Source organism: Peromyscus maniculatus, chromosome 14 (assembly GCF_049852395.1).
Source record: "Peromyscus maniculatus bairdii isolate BWxNUB_F1_BW_parent chromosome 14, HU_Pman_BW_mat_3.1, whole genome shotgun sequence".
Lineage (NCBI taxonomy): Eukaryota > Metazoa > Chordata > Mammalia > Rodentia > Cricetidae > Peromyscus > Peromyscus maniculatus.
Genome location: NC_134865.1, coordinates 51364707 through 51388211, shown reverse-complemented (window position 1 = coordinate 51388211; position 23505 = coordinate 51364707). Strand labels below are relative to the sequence as shown.

Sequence of the window (23505 nt, the reverse complement as noted above, 5' to 3'; positions counted from 1 at the left end):
TACTTATAGTACATTATGGTATGTGACAAACTACAGTGGTTCTTACGTCCTTAGTGATGCATAGTTGAGTGTATTGTACAAAACTACAATGATCAAGGATTTAACATTGCATTCATTATTTCCTGCACAGGTAACTTGTGTCCCTAGTGATTTGTGTCTTATTTCTACTGGTTGAACCTAGTATCTCTAGCATATCCTAAAGAGGGTTTGAACCATCAAAAAAAAAAAAAATGTATGTTGCCTATGTTTCCAGACTACTGTCATCCTGCAGATTAGTTTAAGCAAAGTGTTGTCTTTGTTGACAATGCCACGTCAACAAAACAGAAGGGAAACAAGACACACCATTGCCACAACTGTCTAAATTTGTTAACCCCTCCTGAATGAAGCCACATGAAGTATTGAACTTCCAAGTCCTCTGTTAACTAAAAGATCACTGTCAATATTTATATTTGTGTATTAAGAATAAGTGTCTTCCTTATTCTAATCGACAGTTCTCACCTAAGGTTCTAGTAGACTCTAGGACCCAATCCCCGTTTCTATTGTAGCTAGTTAAGGGTTCCTTGTAGGCCTGGTGAGATGGGTCAGAGGGAGAAGGTTTCTGCCACGAAGCCTCACAACCTGAGTTCTATTCCCAGGACTGACATGGTGGAAGGGAGCCGACGACAAGTTGTCCTCTGACTCCATGTGTGTGCATAATTCCTAAAGGGTTCCTCGTCAGTTGTGAGGTGTGCACCTTTAATCCCAGCACTTGGGAAGCACAGGCAGGCAGATGATGAGTTAAAGGCCAGCCTAGTCTATATAAGTGGGACCCTGCATAAAAACAAAGGATTCCTTACTGGCCTTGGCCTTTGAATCTTGGGGTTCTGGTTGCTTTTGTCTCTCAGTTTCATGAAATGATTAGTGAAGTTGTATCATGTGGTAGTTACTGTTGATAATCTAGAATTCACCCTAGTTCTTTATCAGTCATTCTTGTAAAGGTATCCTCATTAAAATTACCAACAAGTTAGCTGGGCGGTGGTGGCGCACGCCTTTAATCCCAGCACTCGGGAGGCAGAGCCAGGTGGATCTCTGTGAGTTCGAGGCCAGCCTGGGCTACCAAGTGAGCTCCAGGAAAGGCGCAAAGCTACACAGAGAAACCCTGTCTCGAAAACAAAACAAAAACAAAAAAAAAAAAAAAAAAAAGCCAGGCCTAATGGTGTGTGATTATGATTCTAGTTAGGGAGGCTGAGGCAAGTGGATCTTGGCGCTCATTGGCTAGTCAACTTGCCCAGTCGGGGAGTTCCATGTAAGTAAGAGATCCAAGAAACAGGATGGGTGGCACCTGAGAAACGACACTGGAGGTTAACCACATCAAAAAACAAAAAAAAACAAAAACTAAGAAACCCTCTTAAAAACTGGCCATGGTGGCTGGTGCATGCCTATAATCTCAGCAGCTGGGAGGTGGAAGCAGGGTGTCATTCAGTCATTACCTGCTCAACTACATGAGTTTCAAGTCAGCCTTGACTACAATGAGACCTGGTCTCCAAAAGGCGGCTGTGGCAGACTTAACTCCAAATCCCAACTCCTAGTGCACCAACAAGCCCTTATAATGAGAGAAAATGAGCTACTTGGCTTTGTTTGTCTTAATCTGCCTTTAGACAGCTTGGACACTGGGACTGCATGCTTGGCATTCTGTTCGTATATTAAATCTACTAAGTGTGAGTGACACAATTTCTTGTTCAGTGTTAGCATATTTTGGTACAGTCCGGATCCAAAGATGCCTCAAAATATCTATGTCCTCTGTTAACCTGTGACACAAATTCAGTGACACAGAAAAGAGCCCCTGCAGAAAGATTTTGACATGTTCCATATAGTTAACATGGCTGCAGACTTGAATACTACATACCTGTTTTATGTATTTCTTCAGTAATATACATTCCTTCTCTATAAGTTATTCCCCCTACAACAGGGGTTCCTGTGGCTGGTGCCAGTTTAGGGTCAAAAGCATCAATATCAAAACTCAGGTGGATTGGCCTCTGTCTTCTGGAAAGGAAAAAGACGAGAGAATACGACACTAGTTATGCTTGGAGTCTTCATTCTGTGGCTATAACTTGGTTTTGTTCTAGTCCTGGTGCTTTGCTAGTTCAGCATATTTCTAGATTTTCTATTCCTGGAAATTACTCAGATTGGCACATTAACTTCTTACATTGTACTTTAATATATTGCTGTTTATTTTGCATGTCTCAGAAAAACCCCAGTGCATATTTCTGGGTTACCTAAAGCAGTAGAGCCTCTCACACTAGTAACTGCCAGTACAAGGAATTCTTCACTTCCATGATGGACTAATTAAGTTAGCTTCATTTAGGTTATAGTTGTTGAGATGAACATAATCCAGTTTCCTGCTTGCAAATTTATTCTCCAATTCTAACTTGAGGGAAGCTATCCCATGACTGAAACTAACATACATACAATATCCTCGTAGCAAATGACTAACTTCTTAGAGGCTTACAGAGTGACCTAAGACGGCAGTTCTGACCTGGACCGCCAAGAAGGCTGAGAAAACTGTCCTAACTGGCATGCAGTTTTATGCTTAATACAGAACTTGGTTGAAGTAATGAGACCACTCGAACAATGAATCTTCTCATCGTAAGATCGTAATAGAGAACAAAAAATTCATGAGAAGAAGGATGGGTCAGTGACTTAAAGGAACACCCCCACCCCCAGTCCACAAGAATATGATTTGTTTGACAGTTTGCCTTCTGAACTATTTGAAAATATATGCACGTTTTGCTTTTATTTAAGAAGTGCATTTACTGTGTTCAAGATACCGGCTTAAGTGTGCTGCTCTCCCAGAGTTTGCCCATCTTCCCCTGGGACCTAGAAGTAGACATTTGCTGTTTTACTTACTTGCCAATCAGCAGATCAAATGTCTGTTCCATGACCTTCTGGATACCAAGTCGATCAATGTCTCTCATGGAGAAATACTGGATGTCATAATTCTTTAAAATAAAACTGGTGAGATAAAAGGAAAGACTCTAGTTTTAAAAGCAGTTTTAATAAACGTGTATTTAGGAACTCTCATCTTCATACTGACCTACAAGAAGTAGGCAGAACAGGCCCAGAGCTTAACTCCTCTACATCAACTTACTGTTCAGGAGGGTCCACATCTCTTAGGCCAATGTACACAATACTTGGGGAAGAGAGACAGGGTTTGACCCAGGAAAAGCCTGGCAGTTGTGGTACCTGTGAAGAGAGGAAATTCTTACTCACTGAAATAATCTTGATCCTTAGAGCATACCATCCCTTTCCTCTCCTGTCCACTGTTTGTTTCAAATGACACAAAGCACACTTGAGCTAGAAGAGACAATTGTCCAATAGAAATGTTTCAGAAGAGAAGCCGCAAATTACAGGTTTCTTGAGAAGGTTTAAAAAAAAAATATTCTGCTGGGGGGGGCGTGGCACACACCTTTGATCCCAGCACTTGAGAGGCAGAGGCAGGCGGATCTCTTGAGTTCGAGGCCAGCCTCGTCTACAGAGTGAGTTCTAGGACAGCCAGGGCTACCCAGAGAAACCTTGTCTTGAAAACGAAAACAAAAAAGTGTTCTGAGGTGATCTGGTTTCTCATTAACTACCTCCGTAGCAGGAATATCCTGGCCAGTCCTTCCCACCCCTTTGCTCATTCCAGATTGGTTCTTTAACTTGTCCTGGCATAGCTTGCCTTTTCACTAAGTGGAGGGATGTAGAGTCTTGTCTGCCTAGCATAGACTCCCTGTCTTTTGAAGAGCTCAGAAGAATTTTACCCAAAGGCAAGCTCCAGATCAGTGTGTTTTAGTGTGGGAGCCTGACATAGCCCCTGGCTATGAAGTGTCCAGCACTACAGTTACTTACTACTACAAACTGAATTTCCTCAACAATTATGAGCCCCACTGAGGACAGAAACCTAGTTATCTTTGTAGCCCAAGCATCCAGCTGACTGCCTGGTCCTTAATAATGTGAATAACAAGTAAAGGAGTTGAGTTAGCCACATTCAGCCCACCCTTCATCCAAATCTTAATTAGATTCCCAAAGTCCCAGAATAATCTTGCAGGCCATTCCCTGTCTCATTTTATCTCACTTACCTTGTCTTGTAGTTCTCTAACAAGAAAGGAAAGTGGCTGTCCATGGATATTTCCAGATACAGTGGTGAGGGGTGTATTAATGTCGGCATGAGCATCAACCCAGATGACACAGAGATCTGGGCGGTGCTGGGCGTGGCCGCTAATGGTACCTATTGCCAGGCTGCAAAGAACAAATATAATAATCTTCAAGGCCTTCTGCTTGGCAAACAGATAACCTCAGCCAACATTGCTTATACTCTGCCCCCAGGGCAAAGTCAGGGTCTGGCCTGAGGCTGGGTTCCAGGGAGACAAAAGTCCCTCGGTTGCACTTCCCAAAGATTAACTTTTTAAGTGGATCAGACCAGAGAAAGATAAAGCTTTAAAGAATCAGTGCCCTAGTCCTAGGGGATCCAACACCCTCTTCTGGCCTCTGAGGGCACTCTACTCACGTGGTGTATAGATATGCAAGCAGGCAGAAGACCGTATACATAAAATTAAAGGCTAGGGGAAAGAATACTGATGATTGGCTGTCCCTGCAGTGAGACACATGTCACTGCAGCTCCCAGGCCCCTGGTAAATTGTCCATTAGCCCTAGCCCAGAAAAAGAGCTCAAATATTAACATTTGTCCAGTGGATGCAATTTAGTCGAGCAATGGGGTCTAGTCTAACAATTTGCAGAAAAGCTGCTTAATTCCTTTAATTCTAACTTGCAAAGAATCTGGGACACTGAAGGGGGTTTTATTGTTCGGTTGAGATGGGTCTTGCATGTTGCAATAGATCTGCCTGCCTCTGCTTCCTGAGTACTGGGATTAAAGGCGTGCACCACCACCACCCAGTCTACATTTTTTTTTTTAAGGTAAAAATTAAGAAGCCGACTTGCAGGTGTAGCTAAGTAGTCCTGCATTTGCCTTAGTGTGTGTGAAGCCCTGAGTTTAATTCCCAGCACAACAGAATCAGCTGTAAAAGCTGGTTTGTAACACTTCTTAAAACCTGAAAAGTGGGGCTGTGAGACATTAAAGTTGCAAGGCAACCTCTGTTGAGCTCGTGTACACCACTGAATAAAAGTCATTCAAATTATACATTTATTCCTGCCTGCTAGAATTTAACAGACTAAAACTCTGGCAAGTTTTAACTTTGAACTGGAAATAGTTGAGTAACCTGGTTACCGTATATACAGCTATAGACAAAAAGGAAAACTAAAGGCTGTGGCTGTCACATTGATGAGGTCCCCAGTGAGACTTGACCTCAAGGGGAAAAAAAAAACAAAAAAAGATTAAGCATTCAGAGACAGGACTGAGGTAGGAAGCAAGAGAGCTGCCCTCTTCTCTGGTTGATTCCCCTGAATGCCCAGTCATCTCTAGAGCACCCGAGTCTGACCTGTTTTTTCCCTGCCTGAATTTTTATTCCCAAAGAGGAATCTACTTTCTCTGCACCCGGAGCAAAGGTTTAACTTCAGGTAGTTATCTAGAAAGTTCTCTGAACACCTCAGGGAAAATTGCTAGGCTGAATCAAGAAGAGAAACAGTGGATTTGGATGCCTGCTCAGCTACTTCCTGGCGCTAGGCCTTGAACAAGTTAGATAACTTGTTCAATAAATGAGATAAAGCCCTATCTCCTTTGTGACATTGTTCGAATTGTCTAACTGAAAGTACCAGTAAGTGTTCAATGCTAGTACCACAGAACCTCTTTCCACTTTCACTGCTTAGCTCATTCCACACTCCCTGGTGAACTCTGACTCCACTAGCCCAGACCTCTCCCACCTCTGAACTTCTTCTGTAGTATTCAGTACTTTACAGTTTTTATTTTACTATAATGTATTTATTTTATCTAGTCCTAATAGATCTCGGTTGGAAAACACTATTCACTAAGAATGATTGAAAGGAGTGTGTCTTTATTAGAAAATAAATTAGCATCCCAAGGAAGGATCACTAACAAATGTAATAGCAGAAATGCTTATAAAAAATTCAGTATGGATGGATCAGAAGAGCTTCATGAAAGTCTTGAGACATGGATCAGAACAGCTCCATGAAAGTCTTGAGACAGTTTCTCAAGAAACTTGCTTTGTCTACCTCTACACTTGCACGCATGATCTTATCTGTTGTGTATTTTTCCCCAAGTAAGGACACTTAAATAAAGAAGCCCATCACTAAGCCCAAAGCACACTTGCTCCCAGCTTACCTGTGGTCACCTCCTATGGTGACACAGCTGTAACCACCTGACACAGCTCTACTAACCACTTCAGACAGTTCCTGGTTGGCAAGGCCCACTGAGCGAGGATACACTACCAGATTATTGTACGGATCATCTTTGGGGACTTTAGTAAAACTCAAATCTCCGAAGTCTTTTAGGTGGCATCCTGAAACACATGGAAATAACAAAATGAACGGTTGATGCCATTCCAGCTTCTACTGGCCTGGGCTACAAGTAATCACTGGCAACAAAGTCGGGACATGTCAGCCTCATTTTGTCAGAACAATTCCTGGTGTCATCTGACTGGCAAGGTTGGCTCAAGTCTTCAAAGTAGACCCTCTTAGGAACACCATTTTCCAGAAGCTGCACGTTGGACAGTGAAATCCAGAGCCATTATTAACCCAAGAATCACCAGATAGGTAACAAGCAAATAGACCTCACATCTCAGAATTATAAAATGTAATTCAAATAAAAACCCATCAGGCTATAAGGAAAATTAAGTACTGTTAATTTAAGACAAAAATACATGTGTAGAAATTCTCAAGGCCATGGTTTGAGCCTCAGCAGGGCAAGAAAACAAATTCTCATTTTTTCCCCCTAGAATAAAAGATCAGGAGCTGAGGCTGGAGCATGGCGGTTAAGGACACTTTCTGCTCTTCCATAGGACCTGAGACAGCACTTAACATCAGCTGCCTATAACTACAGCTCCAGGAGACCCAGTTCCCTCTTCAGGCACTGGAACACACAGAGTATTGCCTCGCCTGTACAAAACCCTGTGCACACAGTGGTACTCCTCTTGGGAACTGATAGCAGGAGGATCGGAAGCTGTCGCCTTGGTTACATAAACAAGGTCAAGGCCAGCCAAGGCTACAAGACTTGTCCCAAAATAATAATAGTAGAGGACATAAAGGGAAAAATATCTAATGTTTATTCATTACTTAGAGGGGCTTGCATCCTGTTCGAATTGCTTAACATAAATTTTTATTTCCGACTTAAAATAATGAGGCAACTAAAATAATGCCTCGTGCATAGAGGAGACATCAAAGAAGGAACCTGCCCAAGGTCACACACGGGCTAAGTGCCAAAATCAAAATCTATAGCTAAGAGGCCCGTTTTGTTTGTTGTTATTGTTGTTTATTTTTGTTTTGTTGAGACAGGATCTCATTATATATCCCTGGGCCTGGAACTCACTATGTCAATCAGCCTGGCCCTAAACTTGTAGAGATCCACCTGCCTCTGCCTCTGGAGTGTTGGGAAAGCCATTCATCTTAACAGTTGCAGAGGCTGGTTAAAGATTTGGATTATGACCAGTGCGGATTTATCAGGAATTTAAAGTAGACAGTTTAGGAGCTTTCCTCTTGAACCCAACTCATCCTAAAGCAAAACTTGGAGAGAATGTAAAAATGAGAAGCATTAACTCAAAATACAAAATCGTAAGGCCAAGAATGACCTGGGACATTGAGGCCAACCTTAATCCTCAACAAAAATGAATATTGGAAGCAAAACAGAAAATTTTTATCCTTTCTCAAAAGACATAACTTGACTAAAATTTTTATGAACCTTTTAATCCCTGCATATTAAGAAATAATTATAAAAGGCCCCAGGGAGATCTAGTCAAGTAAAGAAAGGAGATACAGGCAAGTAGAAGATGACTGCGACAACAGGCTGAAGACACTGAGAACTGTTCTCGTTTGCCTGTTGTTGTGATAGACACCATGACCAAAATCAACCAGGGGAGGAAAGATGTCTATTTGGCATACACATCCCAGTCCATCACTGAGGGACATCAGAGCAGGAACTCAACGCTGGAACCTGGAGACAGGAACTAAAGCAGAGACCATGAAGGGATGCTGCTGACTAGCTTGGTCTCTATAGCTTGCTCATGTACAACCCAGGGCCACCTGTCCAGAGGAGGCACCACTCACAGTGAGCTGGGCCCTTCCACATCCATCATCATTCAAGAAAATGTCCTACAGCTGGGCATGGTGGCACATGCCTTTATTCCCAGCACTCAGGGTGCAGAGGCTGGTGGTTCTCTCTGAATTCTAAGCCAACCTGGTCTTCACAGGGCATTCCAGGCCAGCCAAGGTCACATAGAGATCCTGTCTCAAACAGAAAAGAAAAGAAAATGCCCCCATCGACATATCTACAAGCCAATCTATTGGAGACCATTCTTAATTGGCATTCCCCTTTCCTTGATGACTCTAGCTTGTGTCAAACTGACAAAACAACCAACAAGTTCAAGACTCAGCAGAAAAATGACCAAATCAAACAGTTGTTTTAAAAGGCTTGTGGACAGGGGGCTGCTGGAGAGATGACTCGGCAGTTAAGAGCACTTGCTGCTCATACAGAGGACCTGTGTTTAGTTCCCAGCACCCACATGGTGAATCATCACCACTTACAACTCCAGTTCAAGGGGATCTGACACCTTCCAGCTCCTGCACATATGTGGTGCACATACACACACTTGGGGATACACATAAAGTTGGGGGGAGGGCTGGGCAAGGTGGCTCATTATAGGCACATATGTACACTTGGGCACACATACACGTAAATAAAGTTGGGAAGAGGGCTGGGCAAGGTGGCTCACAGAGTAAAGGCTCTTGTCCCCCAAGGCTGACAACCTAAGGCTGACTCTGACTCTGAACAGCCATGGTGGATGGAGAGAACCAACTCCCGAAAGCTGTCCTCTGACCTCTACACATGTACCAGAGCATGTATGTGCTCATGTACATATACACAATAGATTAATGTAAAAAAATAAGTTTGAGAATTCACAAACCAAAAAAAAAAAAAATGTTTTTCACATTTGTGTGATTGATTGGTGAGGTGGCTGGTCTTCCAGGAAACAGGAGTTCTGTTCCCAGTGCCCACATTGGGCAGCTCACAGCCTCTTCTAACTCTCGTTCTGGGGCATCTGAATCCTCTTCCAGCTTCCCAGTCACCTGAACACACATGCACACAACAGACATACAGACACTCTGAGGCTAGAGGAGGGTGTAAAATCCCCGAGAGCTGGAGTTACAAGAGGCTGTGAAACCATAGTGGATGGTGGGAATTGAACTCTGGTCCTCTGGAACAGTTAGGCGCTCTTAACCGCTGAGCCATCTCTCCAGCTCAGCTGGACGGATCTTGAATGATTCCTATTCTAGAGCGTTTCTACCTCCCTGTTTGTCTCAGTGGCTTCCTTAGACCTCATCAAGCATGAGGGTTTAAGAAACCAGAATATACCTGGTGTTTTGTAAAACTACAATATTCACTATAAAAGATGTGGTGGCTGTTTTTGGTTGTTAACTTCTCCACATCTGGAATTAACTGAAATCCTAACAGCACACCTATGAGGGATTTTTTTTTTCCTTAATGGGAAGAGCCACTTCTAATCCAGATCTTTGAGGTGGGAAGGTACACCTCTACCCCAGACCTTTAGAGGTGGGAGGATCCACCTGTAATCTGGGCTGCACCTTCTGTTGGCAGCCCATGTAAAGACATGGAGGAAGAAAACACTCTTCCTCTCTGCTTGCTTGCTCTCACACTCACTAGCAAGTCCCCATTCCTTCACTGGCCTTAGCGCTTACTTCTCTGAAATTCTCGTGTATCCTGAAGAGCAGGTGAGACATCCAGATTCATGGACTGAACAACTGCTGAATTTGTGGGCTTTCCTTCGGTAGACAGCCATTGTTGGACTAACTGGACTACAGCCTATAAGCCATTCTAATAAATCCCATACACATACACACACACACACACACACACACACACACACACACACACACACACAGAGTCATTCTATAAGTTCTGTTTCTCTAGAGAACCCTAATACAAAAGGTTATAATAATGTTAATATTAACTTTCAGAACTACCTGCCAAACCTTTAACTCATAGAAAAACAAGGACATTAAAGTTCCGGTGGATAAGATAAGTAATAGAACTTAAGGAACACTCAAGCCCAATCAAGGATTCCAGGGTGTAAACTGATATAAGCCTGACGGAAAACAGTATTCTGGTCACAGGCGCCTAACAGAAAGGAACTGTGCAATGTCTGAAAAGAACCTGGCGATCTTGCTGCAGTACTCCAGAGAAGACAGACTGCATCTCACTAGAGGATTTTGGTCACTAAATGTGCCGTCCTGGGACTAGGCAGTAACTCTGGGGTGGAGCAATTGCTTAGCATGCATGAGATCCTGAACTTGATCCCAGACACTAATCAATTGCTGGAGGTGGTTCAACAGATTCACTTACATACTGAATGTGGACTCATTACCAACTCTGGAGGACTGGATAGATGCCTCAGTGATTAATAGCACTGGCTGCCCTTCCAGAAGACCCAGCTTCAATTCCCAGCACCCACATGGCAGCTCACAACTGTCTGTAACTCCAGTTCTAGAGGATCTGATGCCCTCTCCTGGTCTCTGCGGGCACCAGGCATGCAGGCAAAACACCCACACATATAAATAAAAAATAATTTTTTTAAGGCATGACTACCCACTCTATTTACTGATTCCTTCTTGCCAAACAGCCTTCCTGTTTGTCACTTACTTTCCAGATGCCTTACCCACAAGGGCTTCTTGAGAGTGCGTACTGGAAGGACTATTTCTCAATCTAACTATGCCCAGCTGCATGCACTTTTGATCATTTACGTGGTCAACGTGAGTCTGCCCACGAAAACTTGATGAGCTGAGCCTTGTGTTTCCCCAAAACTAAGAGGCAGACCCTTACGGGGCTTGTATCTTGAAAAGCCCTGCCTAAGTGACCTACTCAATATGACTGCCTCCCTAATCCGGCTCTTTCATTTTCAAGAGATAAGTACCACGTAAAAAATAGAGACAATGACTGCTGGAGTCGAGGAAGGGCCTTCTATAAGTACAATTTGTATCAGTGCTGTTTTGTGTGGATTTCTCCTCTTCCCTTATAGGCAATAAAAATTCTCTGTAAGAATGAATAAGTATTTAATGGTAAAAGCTCCCCTGTTACTCCCCACACCTGACAACTGTATTCTTGCAGACCTTTGTGCATAATACATATTTTTTAAACAAAATTATTAGGTGGAATAGGTTAAGTTTTTTCAGCTACCTACTCAAACTATGGCTCAAATACAGCCATGTCTGTGTACCATCCAAGTAAACAGCAGAGTTTCCTCTGTAGTGATTCAGGACCTGGCTTGTGGCTCTGTCATACCTGGGTTTGACATACCTGTCATACCAGGGTTGACATACCTGTCATACCAGGGTTGACATACCTGTCATATCAGGGTTTTGCTCTTTTGTGTCTAAGGATAGGTCTCCCCAGGTTCAAGACAGCAGGAACAGAGAAAGGCATGAAGAAGCCCTTGCAGACCTCGGAGACCACACCACAAACTGCAGTGCCTCCAGGAGACACTGGTCAGCAGAAGGGCCCAATTCTCCCCAACAACGCCTCACTATTCATCACAAGGCCAATGCTTCAAAAGTTGAACCAATTGAGCAATGAAGTTCTGCCTCATCCACCATGCTCATCTGACCTCTCACCATCAGACTGTTATGTCTTCAAACACCCTGACAACCTTTAACACAGTCAGCAGGATGCAGGAAATGCTTCCCAGGGCTTTGTCAAATCCCAAACCAGGAATTTTCACACTGCAGGAATAAACAAACTTATATCCCTGTGGCAAAAATGTATTGATTGTAATGGTTCCAATGTTAACTAGTAAATGTGTGTCTGAGCCGGGCATGGAGGTGTTTAATTTCAATCCCAGCACTCTGAAGGCACAGGCAGGCAGAGCTCCAAGTTCCAGCTTTAGTTTGAGGCCAGCCTGGTCTATGTTACAGTCCAGGACAGCTGGGGCTACATAGTCAGACCCTACATTTAAAAAGAAACAATGTATGAGCCTAATAATAGATTTAAGATTCATGGTCTGAACCAATAACCAAAAATGCTGGGGTCAGAGTCCCAGGCCTCTGTCACGAGACTTCATAGAAGAGTGGGGATCTCAAAGGACAGGGAGTTTCTAAGCCCTTCCTGCCGGCTGTGTTAAAATGGTAATAAAATGAACAAATAACAAGGAAGGGCAGGACATACTAAGGGATTACAGGTTACATGAGGCATCTTGGTGGTTTTTCTCTCCATCCTTCATCTTGTGTTTTCTTTGAAACCAATGTTGCAACCTAAGACTTCCCAAAATTTGTTTATCATATGTCTGCATCATTTTTGTTAAACGGTTTTGAGTGAGAACACCCAACACAGAGAGAGACACACAATGAATAAATAAATAAATAAATAAATAAATAAATAAAGGTAAATACACTTACTGACTTGAGTTTTCTTTTTTTTTAATCATTACATGGGGCCTAGAGAGATGGCTTGGGGCTTAAAAGGCACTTGCTGCTCTTATAAAGGACCTATGTATGATTTCCAGCACCTACAGGGCAGCTCACAACTGTCTATAACTCCTGTTCCAGGGGATCCGATGCCCTCTTCTGATCTCTTCAGGCACCAAGCAGATATATGATGCAATCCATACATGCAATCAAAACATTCATACATAACATTGATTTAAAAATTTTTTCTAACTCATTACATGAATTTTGGCTTGGATTTGGGGCTCTGAAATAACTCTAAACATAATTCTTCTACTTGATGTTACATATTTATGTGAAGCAGCATTCTTAAAGTTGGTGATCCTAGAATAAAAATAAAAATATCGAATCGACTTTGAAAACCATTGACAGTAACTATATCCTGCAAAATCAAATATTCAGCGAAGATTGATTTTTTTAATACAGAGTCTTACATTTGTACCCAGATTTACCTGGAACTATGACCCTTGACAGCCTCAAACTGGTAATGATCCTCTTGCCGTGGCCTCTCAAGCACTAGGGTTATTTATAGGCATGAGCCAGCACGCCTGGTTCAAGATTTAATTCTGCATGTAAAACTAGACACATCCATCTCATTAGTGTATGGATTTGCTGTTGTCTTTAATACATGTTAAAATATGTATACTAAGCCGGGCGGTGGTGGTGCACGCCTTTAATCCCAGCACTCGGGAGGCAGAGCCAGGTGGATCTCTGTGAGTTCGGGGCCAGCCTGGGCTACCAAGTGAGTCCCAGGAAAGGCTCAAAGCTACACAGAGAAACCCTGTCTCGAAAACCAAAAAAAAAAAAAAAAAAAAAAAAAAAATATGTATACTAAGGGGTTGTTTTAAAACAAATTTATGATTATCAGAAAATGCTTGATTTGTATACCTATATATCTAGAACTGCATAGAAATTTCTCAGGTGAAAAGGAGAGACAAGTAGAAGTTTAAGCCCTAATATAGAGCTTAATGGCATGGCTGAGGGTCAAAATCTGGCCTTCTGTCCACAGAAGATGTTCCTAGAAACTGGATGTGCCCACCTAACCAGTGCCAGCCAACAAGTATGTAGGAAGAAACGCCCTGCCACGGCTTCTTAGAACGGGAAATGTCCCCTTGTGCCTCCTTTGTTCATTCATTTATCCTGCTTCCAGAAACCAGTCCACAACCATTAAGTGGAGAGGCCTTGCCAATAGCACAAAGAAGAACCCAGGTCTGAGGACAGAGCCACCAAACCAGTTCCAGACCTCCCTCCAGATTGTTTACTTGAAAGTGAAAAAAAAAAATTTTTTTTTTTCCCAGCTGCTGACATCTCAGGAGCTTGTGTAATCTTAGCTACCCAATACAGGGACTGGATGCAGACTTTGATAGGAGAGGAAAAACTGGCTCTGGTTATTACAACTAATTTGGGAGATGACAAGGAGAAGTTAGAGAGTTTGTATCTGAGCTGGTAAAGGCTTGAGATTGTAGATAAGGGGCCGTCACGAGGAATGTGAGCATGTGAGCTCGAATACAGTGGGATCTTCAGAGGAAGTTGGCGTTGAAGACCATGTGTCTTTTTTTATTTTCTGACCAAACTGGCTTCTGCCTCAGCCTCCAGGGTACTGGCTGGGTTTATGGGTATGCACTACTGTGCCTGCTAGATTGTACAAGTGGCCCTCTGACTTTTACAAGCAAACTGTGTACAAACACAAATAAAGATGTGGTTTTTTTGTTTGTTTGTTTTCGAGACAGGGTTTCTCGGTGTAGTTTTGGTGCCTGTCCTAGGTCGCTCTGTAGACTAGGCTGGCCTCGAACTCACCGAGATCTGCCTGGCTCTGCCTTCCGAGTGCTGGGATTAAAGGTGTGCACCACCACTGCCCGGCTTAAAAAATGTTTTTTTAAAGGGCTGAAAAAAACGGCTTAGTAAAGAGTACTTGTTGCTCTTTTAGAGACTCCAAGTTGGATTCCCAGCACCATCTGTAACTCCAGCTCCAGGGGATCAAATGCCCTCTTCTGGCCTGCAAGGGTACCAGGCCCCCATGTGGTACATACTTACATACATACATACATGCAGGCAAAACACAAAATAATAAATGAACAAACTTTTTTTTAAGAATGGAAAAAAAAAGAAATAGATCACTAATACTAACATTCAAGGTATGACAGAGTAGGGAAGCCTAAAAAGATGGTATTCCTCAGCTCAGGCCTCATCTCCTAGTTCCTTAGGACAAATGGCCCTTCCCACAGGGGCAGTGGAACTCAGAAAGGTCCAAAGCAGTGCAGTATTTTGGTCTTGTTCTAAATTCTTGCTATGGTTTTGAATGTTGCCCTTCAAAAATTATGTGTTGGAAACTTAATCCTAACGCACCAACTCCCATGCTGGGAAATGGGGCTTAATGGGAAACGTGTATGTATCAATCATGAGGTCTTCCTCATACCCATTGTAAGAGAGTGGGAGGCTGTAAGTTGATTCTGGTTCTCTTTTGCCATGCTTTCTGCCATGTCAGGATATGGTAAACTTAGGCCTCACAAGGTATAGTCTCTCAAGTCATGGACTCCTCAGCCTCCACACCTAGAGCCAATACATTTCTATTCATTGTAAGTCATCAGGTGCTGGAGAGATGGCTTAGTGGTTATAAGCAGTGGCTGCTCTTCTAGAGGACCAGAGTTCGAATCCCAGCACCTAGATGGCAGCTCATAATAAGTCATCCAATCCCAGGTACCCTGTTAAAGCAATATAAAATGGACTAACACAATCAAAGTGAAATACAAAGCCAAGTCTCTGGCACTGGATCTTCCAAAGACCAAATGATGTTAGTGACAAAGCAGAATCCAAAACTTTGAAGACATTAACTTCAACAATTTAGCTTCCAAGCCCACATCCAGGCCTAAACTACATTATGCTGGATTCCTTTTTTGACAGCTTCTCTGCTTTGATTTCCTTCTCCCTGCAAAGGCAGATTGTCTTTTTTATACAAAAAGTGACTACACCACTCTACTCCCTCCAGTGACAGCAAATTCTAAGATTCGCTATTTGCTACTGATGCAACCTTGCAACCAATTTTTGTTTCAAAGATATCCCAGTGTTATTCAAACAGCATCCCAAAGACATTAATTTCATCTTTTTTTAATATAGAATTTTTTCTTCCCCTCCCCCCAAACTAGACATTGTAAATTGATAGCCTAAGATCTAGATCTGTCAACAGACATGATTTGTAAAGTCTATGCAAAATATGTTTTACGGTGTTTGTAAAGCAAACACCATGTAAGAAAACATGCAGGTCACAAGTCCCATACTTCCTTACCAGTCACAGAAGTCTCTATAGTTTGATAGAGATATAATTTATATTGCATGAGATTCATTCTCCGAATTTATAATTCAGTGGTTTTCAATGTATTCATCAAGTTGTGAAAATGTCAATACTATCTAATTCTAGGATATCTTAAGTTCCCTTCCTCCCCAAAACCTAAAGACATTGTCAGTGATTCCTTATTTCCTCAGCCCTGTTTCCTCCAAAAAGCTGCCCTCTCTAGACATTTCACAATTAAGGAGCCAATAAGTGGCCTTTTACATCTATCTGCCTTCTTTCAAAGCATAATGTGCGAGGACTCACAGAGGCTCCCTAGTAAGGCCTTACTCAAGGTCAGAAAGTCTGAGCTTGATTTGCCCAGCAGGGATATATAATGGGATGATTTGGCCAAGGGCGTGGTTACCAGGTGTTTTGAAGGGTCTACACTTGTTACTTTATACCTCGACCTTGGAAGGGGAGGTCTTTTGCCCATCATAATTAAACTCGGGGCAGCTGGGTATTGATTCAGGGCCCTCCCAAAGCTATCCTGTGTCTCTTTCTTTCTTTCCTTCTTTCCTTTCTTTCTTTCTTTTTTTTCTTTTCTTTTCTTTTTTTTTCTTTTTTCTTTTTTTTTTTTTTTTTTTTTTTTTTTTTGAGACAGGGTTTCTCTGTAGCTTTGGAACCTGTCCTGGACTAGCTCTGTAGACCAGGCTGGCCTCGAACTCACAGAGATCCACCTGCCTCTGCCTCCTGAGTGCTGGGATTACAGGCGTGTGCCACCACCGCCCGGCATCTCTGTCTTTCTTATTGTCTCTGTCTATATATCTATCTAATACTTTCTCATTCCTCTCTCTTCCCAAATACCCTTGGACAGGTCAGAGCTGGCCTCCTACAATAATCTCTTCAAGGCTCACAGTTTTGATTTTGATGAAATCCAATGGATCTATTTTTATTTCTGTCATATCTGATTTTGGTGACTGGCTAAGATAGCTAAGAAACTGCAGTCTGACCCAAATTCACAAAAATTCACACTTAGAGTTTTTTCTAGTTTCATAACTTCACACTAAATTTAGAACTTTGGTACATGCCAACTTTTAAAAATTATTTAAAGACTTATTTATTTGTATGTTATATGCATGTGTCAGTGCCAGCATGCATGAATGTATGTATGTATGTGTGTGTATGTATGTATGTGTATGTATGTATGTGTGTGTGTATGTGTGTATGTGTATATGTATGTATGTATATGGACTATTGCATGCCTGGTGCCCTTGGATATCAGAAGAGTGCGTTTTATCTCCTGGAATTGGAACTACAATATGGAGACGCATGTGGATGCTGGGAACTAAACCCCAGTCCTCTGTAAGAACAGCCAGCATTCTTAACCACTGAGCCATCTCTCTAGCCAGAGCTAATTAGGAATTTTGATAGATACAATGGAGGGGGAGTCATTTTTAAAAATTTATCCAGGGTATCCAGTTGTCCTGACACCGTTTATAAAAGGTTCTTTTCCCTACTTACTTGTGTCAGTCAAGTAAAAGCCTTATAAATAAATAGCTACTGGAGTCGTCAAATAATGACAATTTCCTGGGAACTGTCACTGATGAGGCTAAAACTCTGAAGTAGAAGGTCAACCCCTCTGAACACAGCAATCTTGGTTAGGGCTCGGGAATGGGTTCTGTTCCATTAATAGTCTAGATCTGCCTCAGGGTCTTTGTACACGTTGTTCTCTCTGCCTGAAATAGTGTTATTCCAAATTTGCTTAGACTCCTTTCCTTCCTGCCCAGGTCTGCTCACTTAGCCTTGTTTTCAGTGAAGTCTCCTATCTAAGGTACAGTACTTACCCTTTGCTTTCCCCATCTCTGGCTCCTGCTTACCCCGTTAAGTGCTCATGACCACTGACATACTTGCCTCAGTTTTACATTTTCATTTCCGATCACACCTCATTAGCACATTGTTAACAGGAATCTATTTTGTTCCCTAGTGTTAAGTCTAGCATCTAGGATTTAGCAGCACTCTGATGCAAATACAAGCTATTACACCTTTGCACATACACATCAGTAAATGAATACGCTCATCATATTTTTGTTTTTGCTTTGAGACAGGCTTTGAGCTAGCCCTCTAACTCACTACCTAGACCAGAATGGCCTCAAACTCAAAGATCCACTCACTTCTGAGTTAAAAGACTAGAGTGCCCCCATGCCCAGCTCATTATAGTCTTAGTGCCTAAAAGCTGCTCTTAAGAAAAATAAACTTAGCTGGACACAGTGCCACATGCCTGTAATTCCTAATTTAGGAGGCTAAGGCCAGAGGATTGTGAGCTTGAGGCCAGCTGGGATACATAATGATAGCTACTGTCAGAAAGAATGAGCAGGAGGGAGGAAATAAGAGACAGAGCAAAAAAGAAACTTCAAGACGTGGAAATTTTTCAAAACAGATTTGAGGCATATTTTATATTAATTCACATCTTTAAGTTCAATGTGTTTTGATGGTTATATAGTCCTATAACCACCACCACACTAAAAACAGAATGGGGAAAACAATTCCAGTCACAAAAGGTGGATTATTATTGAGAACTTGATATCTGTAAGCAAATCAAGACTTTAGACTGTTGCTTCCAGAAGTCATATTAAGGAATGTGACAGTTCAGAAATCAAAGCACCTACCAGATCAGGAAGTTGCTGAAATACAAAAGAATTAAGATAGAGTCCAAGATTAAAGGCCACAGAAACCAAACTAGAACACTGGATTAACTCATAAAAAGATTGTGTAAGGGGGTGGGGGCAGAAGACCAAAAATTTGCACTCAAGGTCTTCATAGTAACCCATCTCTCACTGGCACTTATGAACTAGTTTGCTGGTTAGGAGGTTTTAAGCTGCAAACAACAGAAACTTGCCTAAGCAGGAAAACAACGTATGAATCTGAGACTTTCCTGGAAATCATTAAAAAGAATCATTAAGAGTTTAAATCTAAAGCCAGGCACAGTGACACCAACCTCTAACCCTAGGGAGGTAAGGGCAGAAGGGTTGCTACACATTTGAGGTCACCCTGGAGTTCCAGGCCACCCAGGGTTATATAGTAAGACACCAACTCCACAAACAAACAAACAAAAAACCCATCTACTGACACCCACAATACAAAATGTTCCAGTGAAGGTATTGTCACAGTCCCTTCTGGAATTTCAAATCAAAATTTGCTATGCATGCTTTCCTTGGTGGAACCTAGGTCAATCGGCCACAGCTTTAGCAGCGATGAAAACAAGGTGGAATGTGCCAGCCGGAGAACCTGAGCGAGAAAGAGGCACTGCTCTCTCTGTCAAGGCTCAGAAGCGTCCGTCCGTCCGTCCGCTCCAGAGTCTACTTAAGTTCTGACCACCGTGGAAATCCACTTCATGTCATTACAAGCAGAGTGAGTGTCCTGTGCTTAGAGGCAGCAACAAGCCTCAGTGAACACTTCCAAGTCCCACTTTGTAATTATGGTAATGTGACTCAGCTATGATCGCAAAGAGGCCACAAGTTACTGAGGCTGCTGTATAAAAACCTGACAGTGTTAGCCGGCCACAGGTGCTGGAATTCAAGAAGCTGCCTGGGAATTTTCTGGTCTCATCACAAAGCTCACTTTAATTTCCCTAAGACATTTCTTCTTGAATCCACTTCTTTTCCAATAGCAGAAGAGGAATCTGCTTTGGTCATTGAACATTAGAGATTTTAAGTATGAGAAGAGGTATCTGTGATGTTAGCATGTGTGTGTTTTCAGTGGTTAGGAGACCGTCAGGAGGCACACGCTGAGATGCATGGCCTTGATGGCTCAGCCCAGCTCTCTCCCACTGTTCCACTGAAACTTTCATGCTCACGCCTGGGGATCTGCTATCCTTTATTTTGCTGGACTTCTTACCCCACACACAGCTGCTTGCTTTGTCCCCAAAACATCCTCCTCTTTAGGTCAACACCTCACTCTCTCCCTTGGTTGGTCCTTCCAGGTCCCTTCCTGGGAGACCCTCTTATCTAAAAACACACAAATGATGTGTCTCTGGCATTTGTTCATTATGGCACACTCAGCCAACCACATTTTATGTATGATTTTTTTTTAACCTGCATGTGTGTGTGTATGCATGTGATACAGGCCAGGGGTCTTGACTGGGTTCATTTTCTGCCAGTTAAAGAATTAAGAGGAAGGGAAATCTGAGCACAACAGGTTACAGCAGAGCAATCACAAACACAACCAACAGGGACAGACAGACTCAGCGATTGAAGAAAGGTGTTCATTGGGGGTGAGGAGACATACAAATGTAGCAGACACACAGAGAAAAAAGACCCTTACACAGACGGAAAAATCCAGTCTCTTCTTGAGGGCTGGGGGTTTTCAAGTCTCTGAAGAACTGGTCAGTTTGTAGGAAGAGGATGGTTGATTGGCACACATCTGTCATACAACATGTCCTGGATCTGGCTTTGGACCTGTTGAGCCAGTCCGTCAGCAGGAGGCCTGCTGGTGGGAAAAAGGCCTGCAAGGCCTTTGTTGTTTTAAGCTGCCAGGCTTTTGATTCAAGTCAGGGGGGTGAAGAAAAAGTCTTGGAAATTCTCCATGGCTGCCTGTCAGTCTACCTACCACAGAGACTGTCTCCTAGTCGCTCACATGTGTGTGCACTTGTGCATGCCTGGAGATCCGAAGAGGGGCATCAGATCTCCTGCAATCACAGATAGCTGTGAGCAGCCATGTGGATGCTGGGAGCCAAACCTGGGTCCTCTCCAAAAGCAGCAAGTGCTCTTGATTCCTGAGATATCTCAACCCCCCCTCCATTCTCACAGCTCTGCCCCGACTCTGACCTTCCTCTAGGAAGCCAGGCTTGCTTCTCCACCTTGGTTCTAGTGCCTCATTTTCCTTTTAAAAACCCATCAAGTTCCAAACCAAGTTTATTTCATCTTCAAATCTGCTTTTCTGCCAGGCGTGGCGGCACACATCTTTAATCCCAGCACTCTGGAGGGAGAGGCAGGTGGATCTCTTCAAGTTCAATGCCAGCCTGGTTTACATAACAAGTTCTAGGACAGCCAGGGATACATAGAGAGACCATGTCTCAAACAACAACAAAATCTGGTTGGTTTTTGTTTTGTTTTGTTATCTTTTATTTTCTGTCTAACACAATCACCCATAATCTAGTTATGGTCCACTCGAGTCCATTCAAAGACATCACAAGTCTCTATCTTGTCAAAGGCCTTCCTTCTCTCCTTTAAAATCTGACCCATGCTAATTTGAAAGTGCTCAAGTGACTACAGTTATTTTGATACTCAGACTAGGATGGGTTCTCAGTAATGCAGCTGCCTTTGAATCCTTGTGTTCCTGTGAGTAACCCCTCACCCATCCTCCTATAAGTCATCCCAATACATTCACTGGATCACCAACTTGACTTTGGTGTGATCTTCACTTCCATCAGCCTTCTGTTCCCTATCATGGTCCCACATAAAAGGGACGAATTAGGTGATTTCCTTATCCCTGATTTTGGAAGATGAGCGGCCCCTGGAACGGCCTCACAAATCAGCAACTGTTTCATAGTAAGAGTGGAAAAAGATTCTGTAGTTCGCCCAGATTCTGCATTCCCATTGCCGGAGCTCTCTATTGACTGAAAAGAAATTTTGTATTCACAATACCAGAAAAAGACTCGTGAATGGTCCTAGTGACAATAGAGGACAAGCTAGAGATATTTGGGTTAGAGACCATACGGGTATTGAAATTTGGGACCTTGGCACTAATAGTTCTCCATTAATGCAGACATCTTGGGTTAGATGTACTTCTGGTCCTAAAAACCTAAATACCACCTCAGTTACAAGGCAGAAACTGGCAAATGAAATTACAGGGAGACCTGTGAAAATGCGCAGCTCCATCCAGCCCCTGCCTGAGATGCGGGGAGTCAGAACTCTTCCATGGGGGAGTTTAGGAGCTGCTGTTACGAAGTCACCCAAGCGATTTCATAATTAGGTAGTTTTGAAAAAACCTCATCTATGTCCCGATGACAATAACACAAACCTGTTAATCCCAGAGAGGAAACGGTTTGGAGAGAGGCAACCTGTAAGACCGGTGTCTCAGCAGCGTGAGAAGACGGAGTTAGGAAAGCTACCGTGATAGCCTAGTCACTGACGGCTGGACCAGGCCCTCCTTTGTTCTGCCCCCCACCCCACGCACTTTACACTATTTGCAACAAGACTTCCCCCAAGACTCCCTGACGTCTCTATCTGCAGAAGGAATCTGAAGGATACCAGATGGAGCAAAACACTTCCAGGTGCGAAGCTGATACCACAGGGCCAGGATAGAGGAGAGAGAATTCTAAACAGGTCTCGTTTCCACTCCTGAACGTTGGAAATCCAACCACTTACCCAGTAGGGAGAGCCTCTTCAGCAAGCCCGCTTCTCTAATGGCAGCTGGACCATATTCCACTCCTTTCTTTTTCTGTGAATAATACAAATCCCACAGATATAAGGAAAGGTCGAGGAAGGGGCAGGAAAACTTTGACACAGTGATGCTACACCGAATTCCTAACAGCTTCCTCTGCAACCCTGCCACAGCATCCAAACTTCCACCGCAGGGGGCTGGTCATTTTATTAAATGCTTAATGGATGGAGGAGGCAAAATTCCATTATTGAAAGCAAATCAACCTCCCGAGTCTCTCACTGAGAGCCGGGCCAGAGGAGTCCCAGATTGGGAAGGGGCTGAGTGAGGCTATGATCCGGTGCCTGGGATGACAGGCTGGGCTTTCCCATCAGTGAGCGCGCCCTCCCCGACAGCAGGTTTCTTTCTTTGAAGACAGAACAAAGCACCTCGGGTCCTCCCGCAGCTGGCGAGGCCAGCATTGATTTCTTTCCAGGTTAATGCTCTTTAGGCAAGAATAGATCCTGAAGCCTTCCTTAATCCCCCGGTCGCAGTCTCTATCCTCTCCAACAATTTTCCAACGACCCCGGTTTTGCCTTCTCCAGATCCTCCAGGGAGTCCTCTCCTCTCCCTTTTTCTCCCCTTCACCACCCCAAGCTGGAAATACCGATCTCTCCATCGTCCTGGGGAGGCCGCAGCAGCCTGCCCTCTCGATGCCCACTGCCCTCTCGATGCCCACTGCCCTCTCGATGCCCACTGCCCTCTCGATGCCCCACTGCCCTCTCGATGCCCACTGCTCTCCTTCACCCCTCGCCTTCCATCCGTCCCTCATCTGCATCTGGGTCGGGGAAAAAAATCCCAAGTGCGCTCCGGTGCCAGCCGCGGGAACCCGCGAGCTTCCCCCCTCCCCGCGGCGTTTCTCTTCATTCTTGCCCCCCCCCACCTCCCGGCCCCACGCCACTCTCTCGGGGCTCCCTGTCCCGCCAGCTCGGGTCCCCGCTCTCACCTGTCCCTGAGAGAAAGGGGCTCCGACTATAGCCACAGAGTGGACAGATCTCGTCAGGACGCAATGGACTTGCGCGCGGAGGAGACTCGAGGCTCTGCTCCTCAGGAACATGATTGGCAGGGAGGGGATCACCATAGGAGAAGTGACTCAGTGCGACTCAGAATCTCGAGTGAGCTCCGCCGCCCCCAGCTTCTCTGCCTTACGAGGCGAGCGCCCCGCCCTGTGATGTCAGCATCGCTTGGACACGCCCCCAACCAGCCTCCGGCGCACCTTCTCC

General features: G+C 43.7%; 1 protein-coding gene across 1 annotated transcript in view; it reads right to left on the bottom strand.

Annotated features, from left to right (window-relative positions):
- Positions 1 to 23505, bottom strand: part of Arg2 (arginase 2) — a 26349-nt gene extending 2844 nt beyond the window's left edge. The window contains exons 1-7 of the mRNA XM_006973111.4: positions 23229 to 23505; positions 22231 to 22303; positions 6254 to 6431; positions 4098 to 4257; positions 3128 to 3222; positions 2887 to 2991; positions 1886 to 2022 (exon numbers count right to left, since the gene is read on the bottom strand). Coding sequence (XP_006973173.1) covers positions 1886 to 2022; positions 2887 to 2991; positions 3128 to 3222; positions 4098 to 4257; positions 6254 to 6431; positions 22231 to 22303; positions 23229 to 23363 — 883 coding nt within the window. The 5' untranslated portion in view covers positions 23364 to 23505. The remainder of the gene's footprint in view (positions 1 to 1885; positions 2023 to 2886; positions 2992 to 3127; positions 3223 to 4097; positions 4258 to 6253; positions 6432 to 22230; positions 22304 to 23228) is intronic.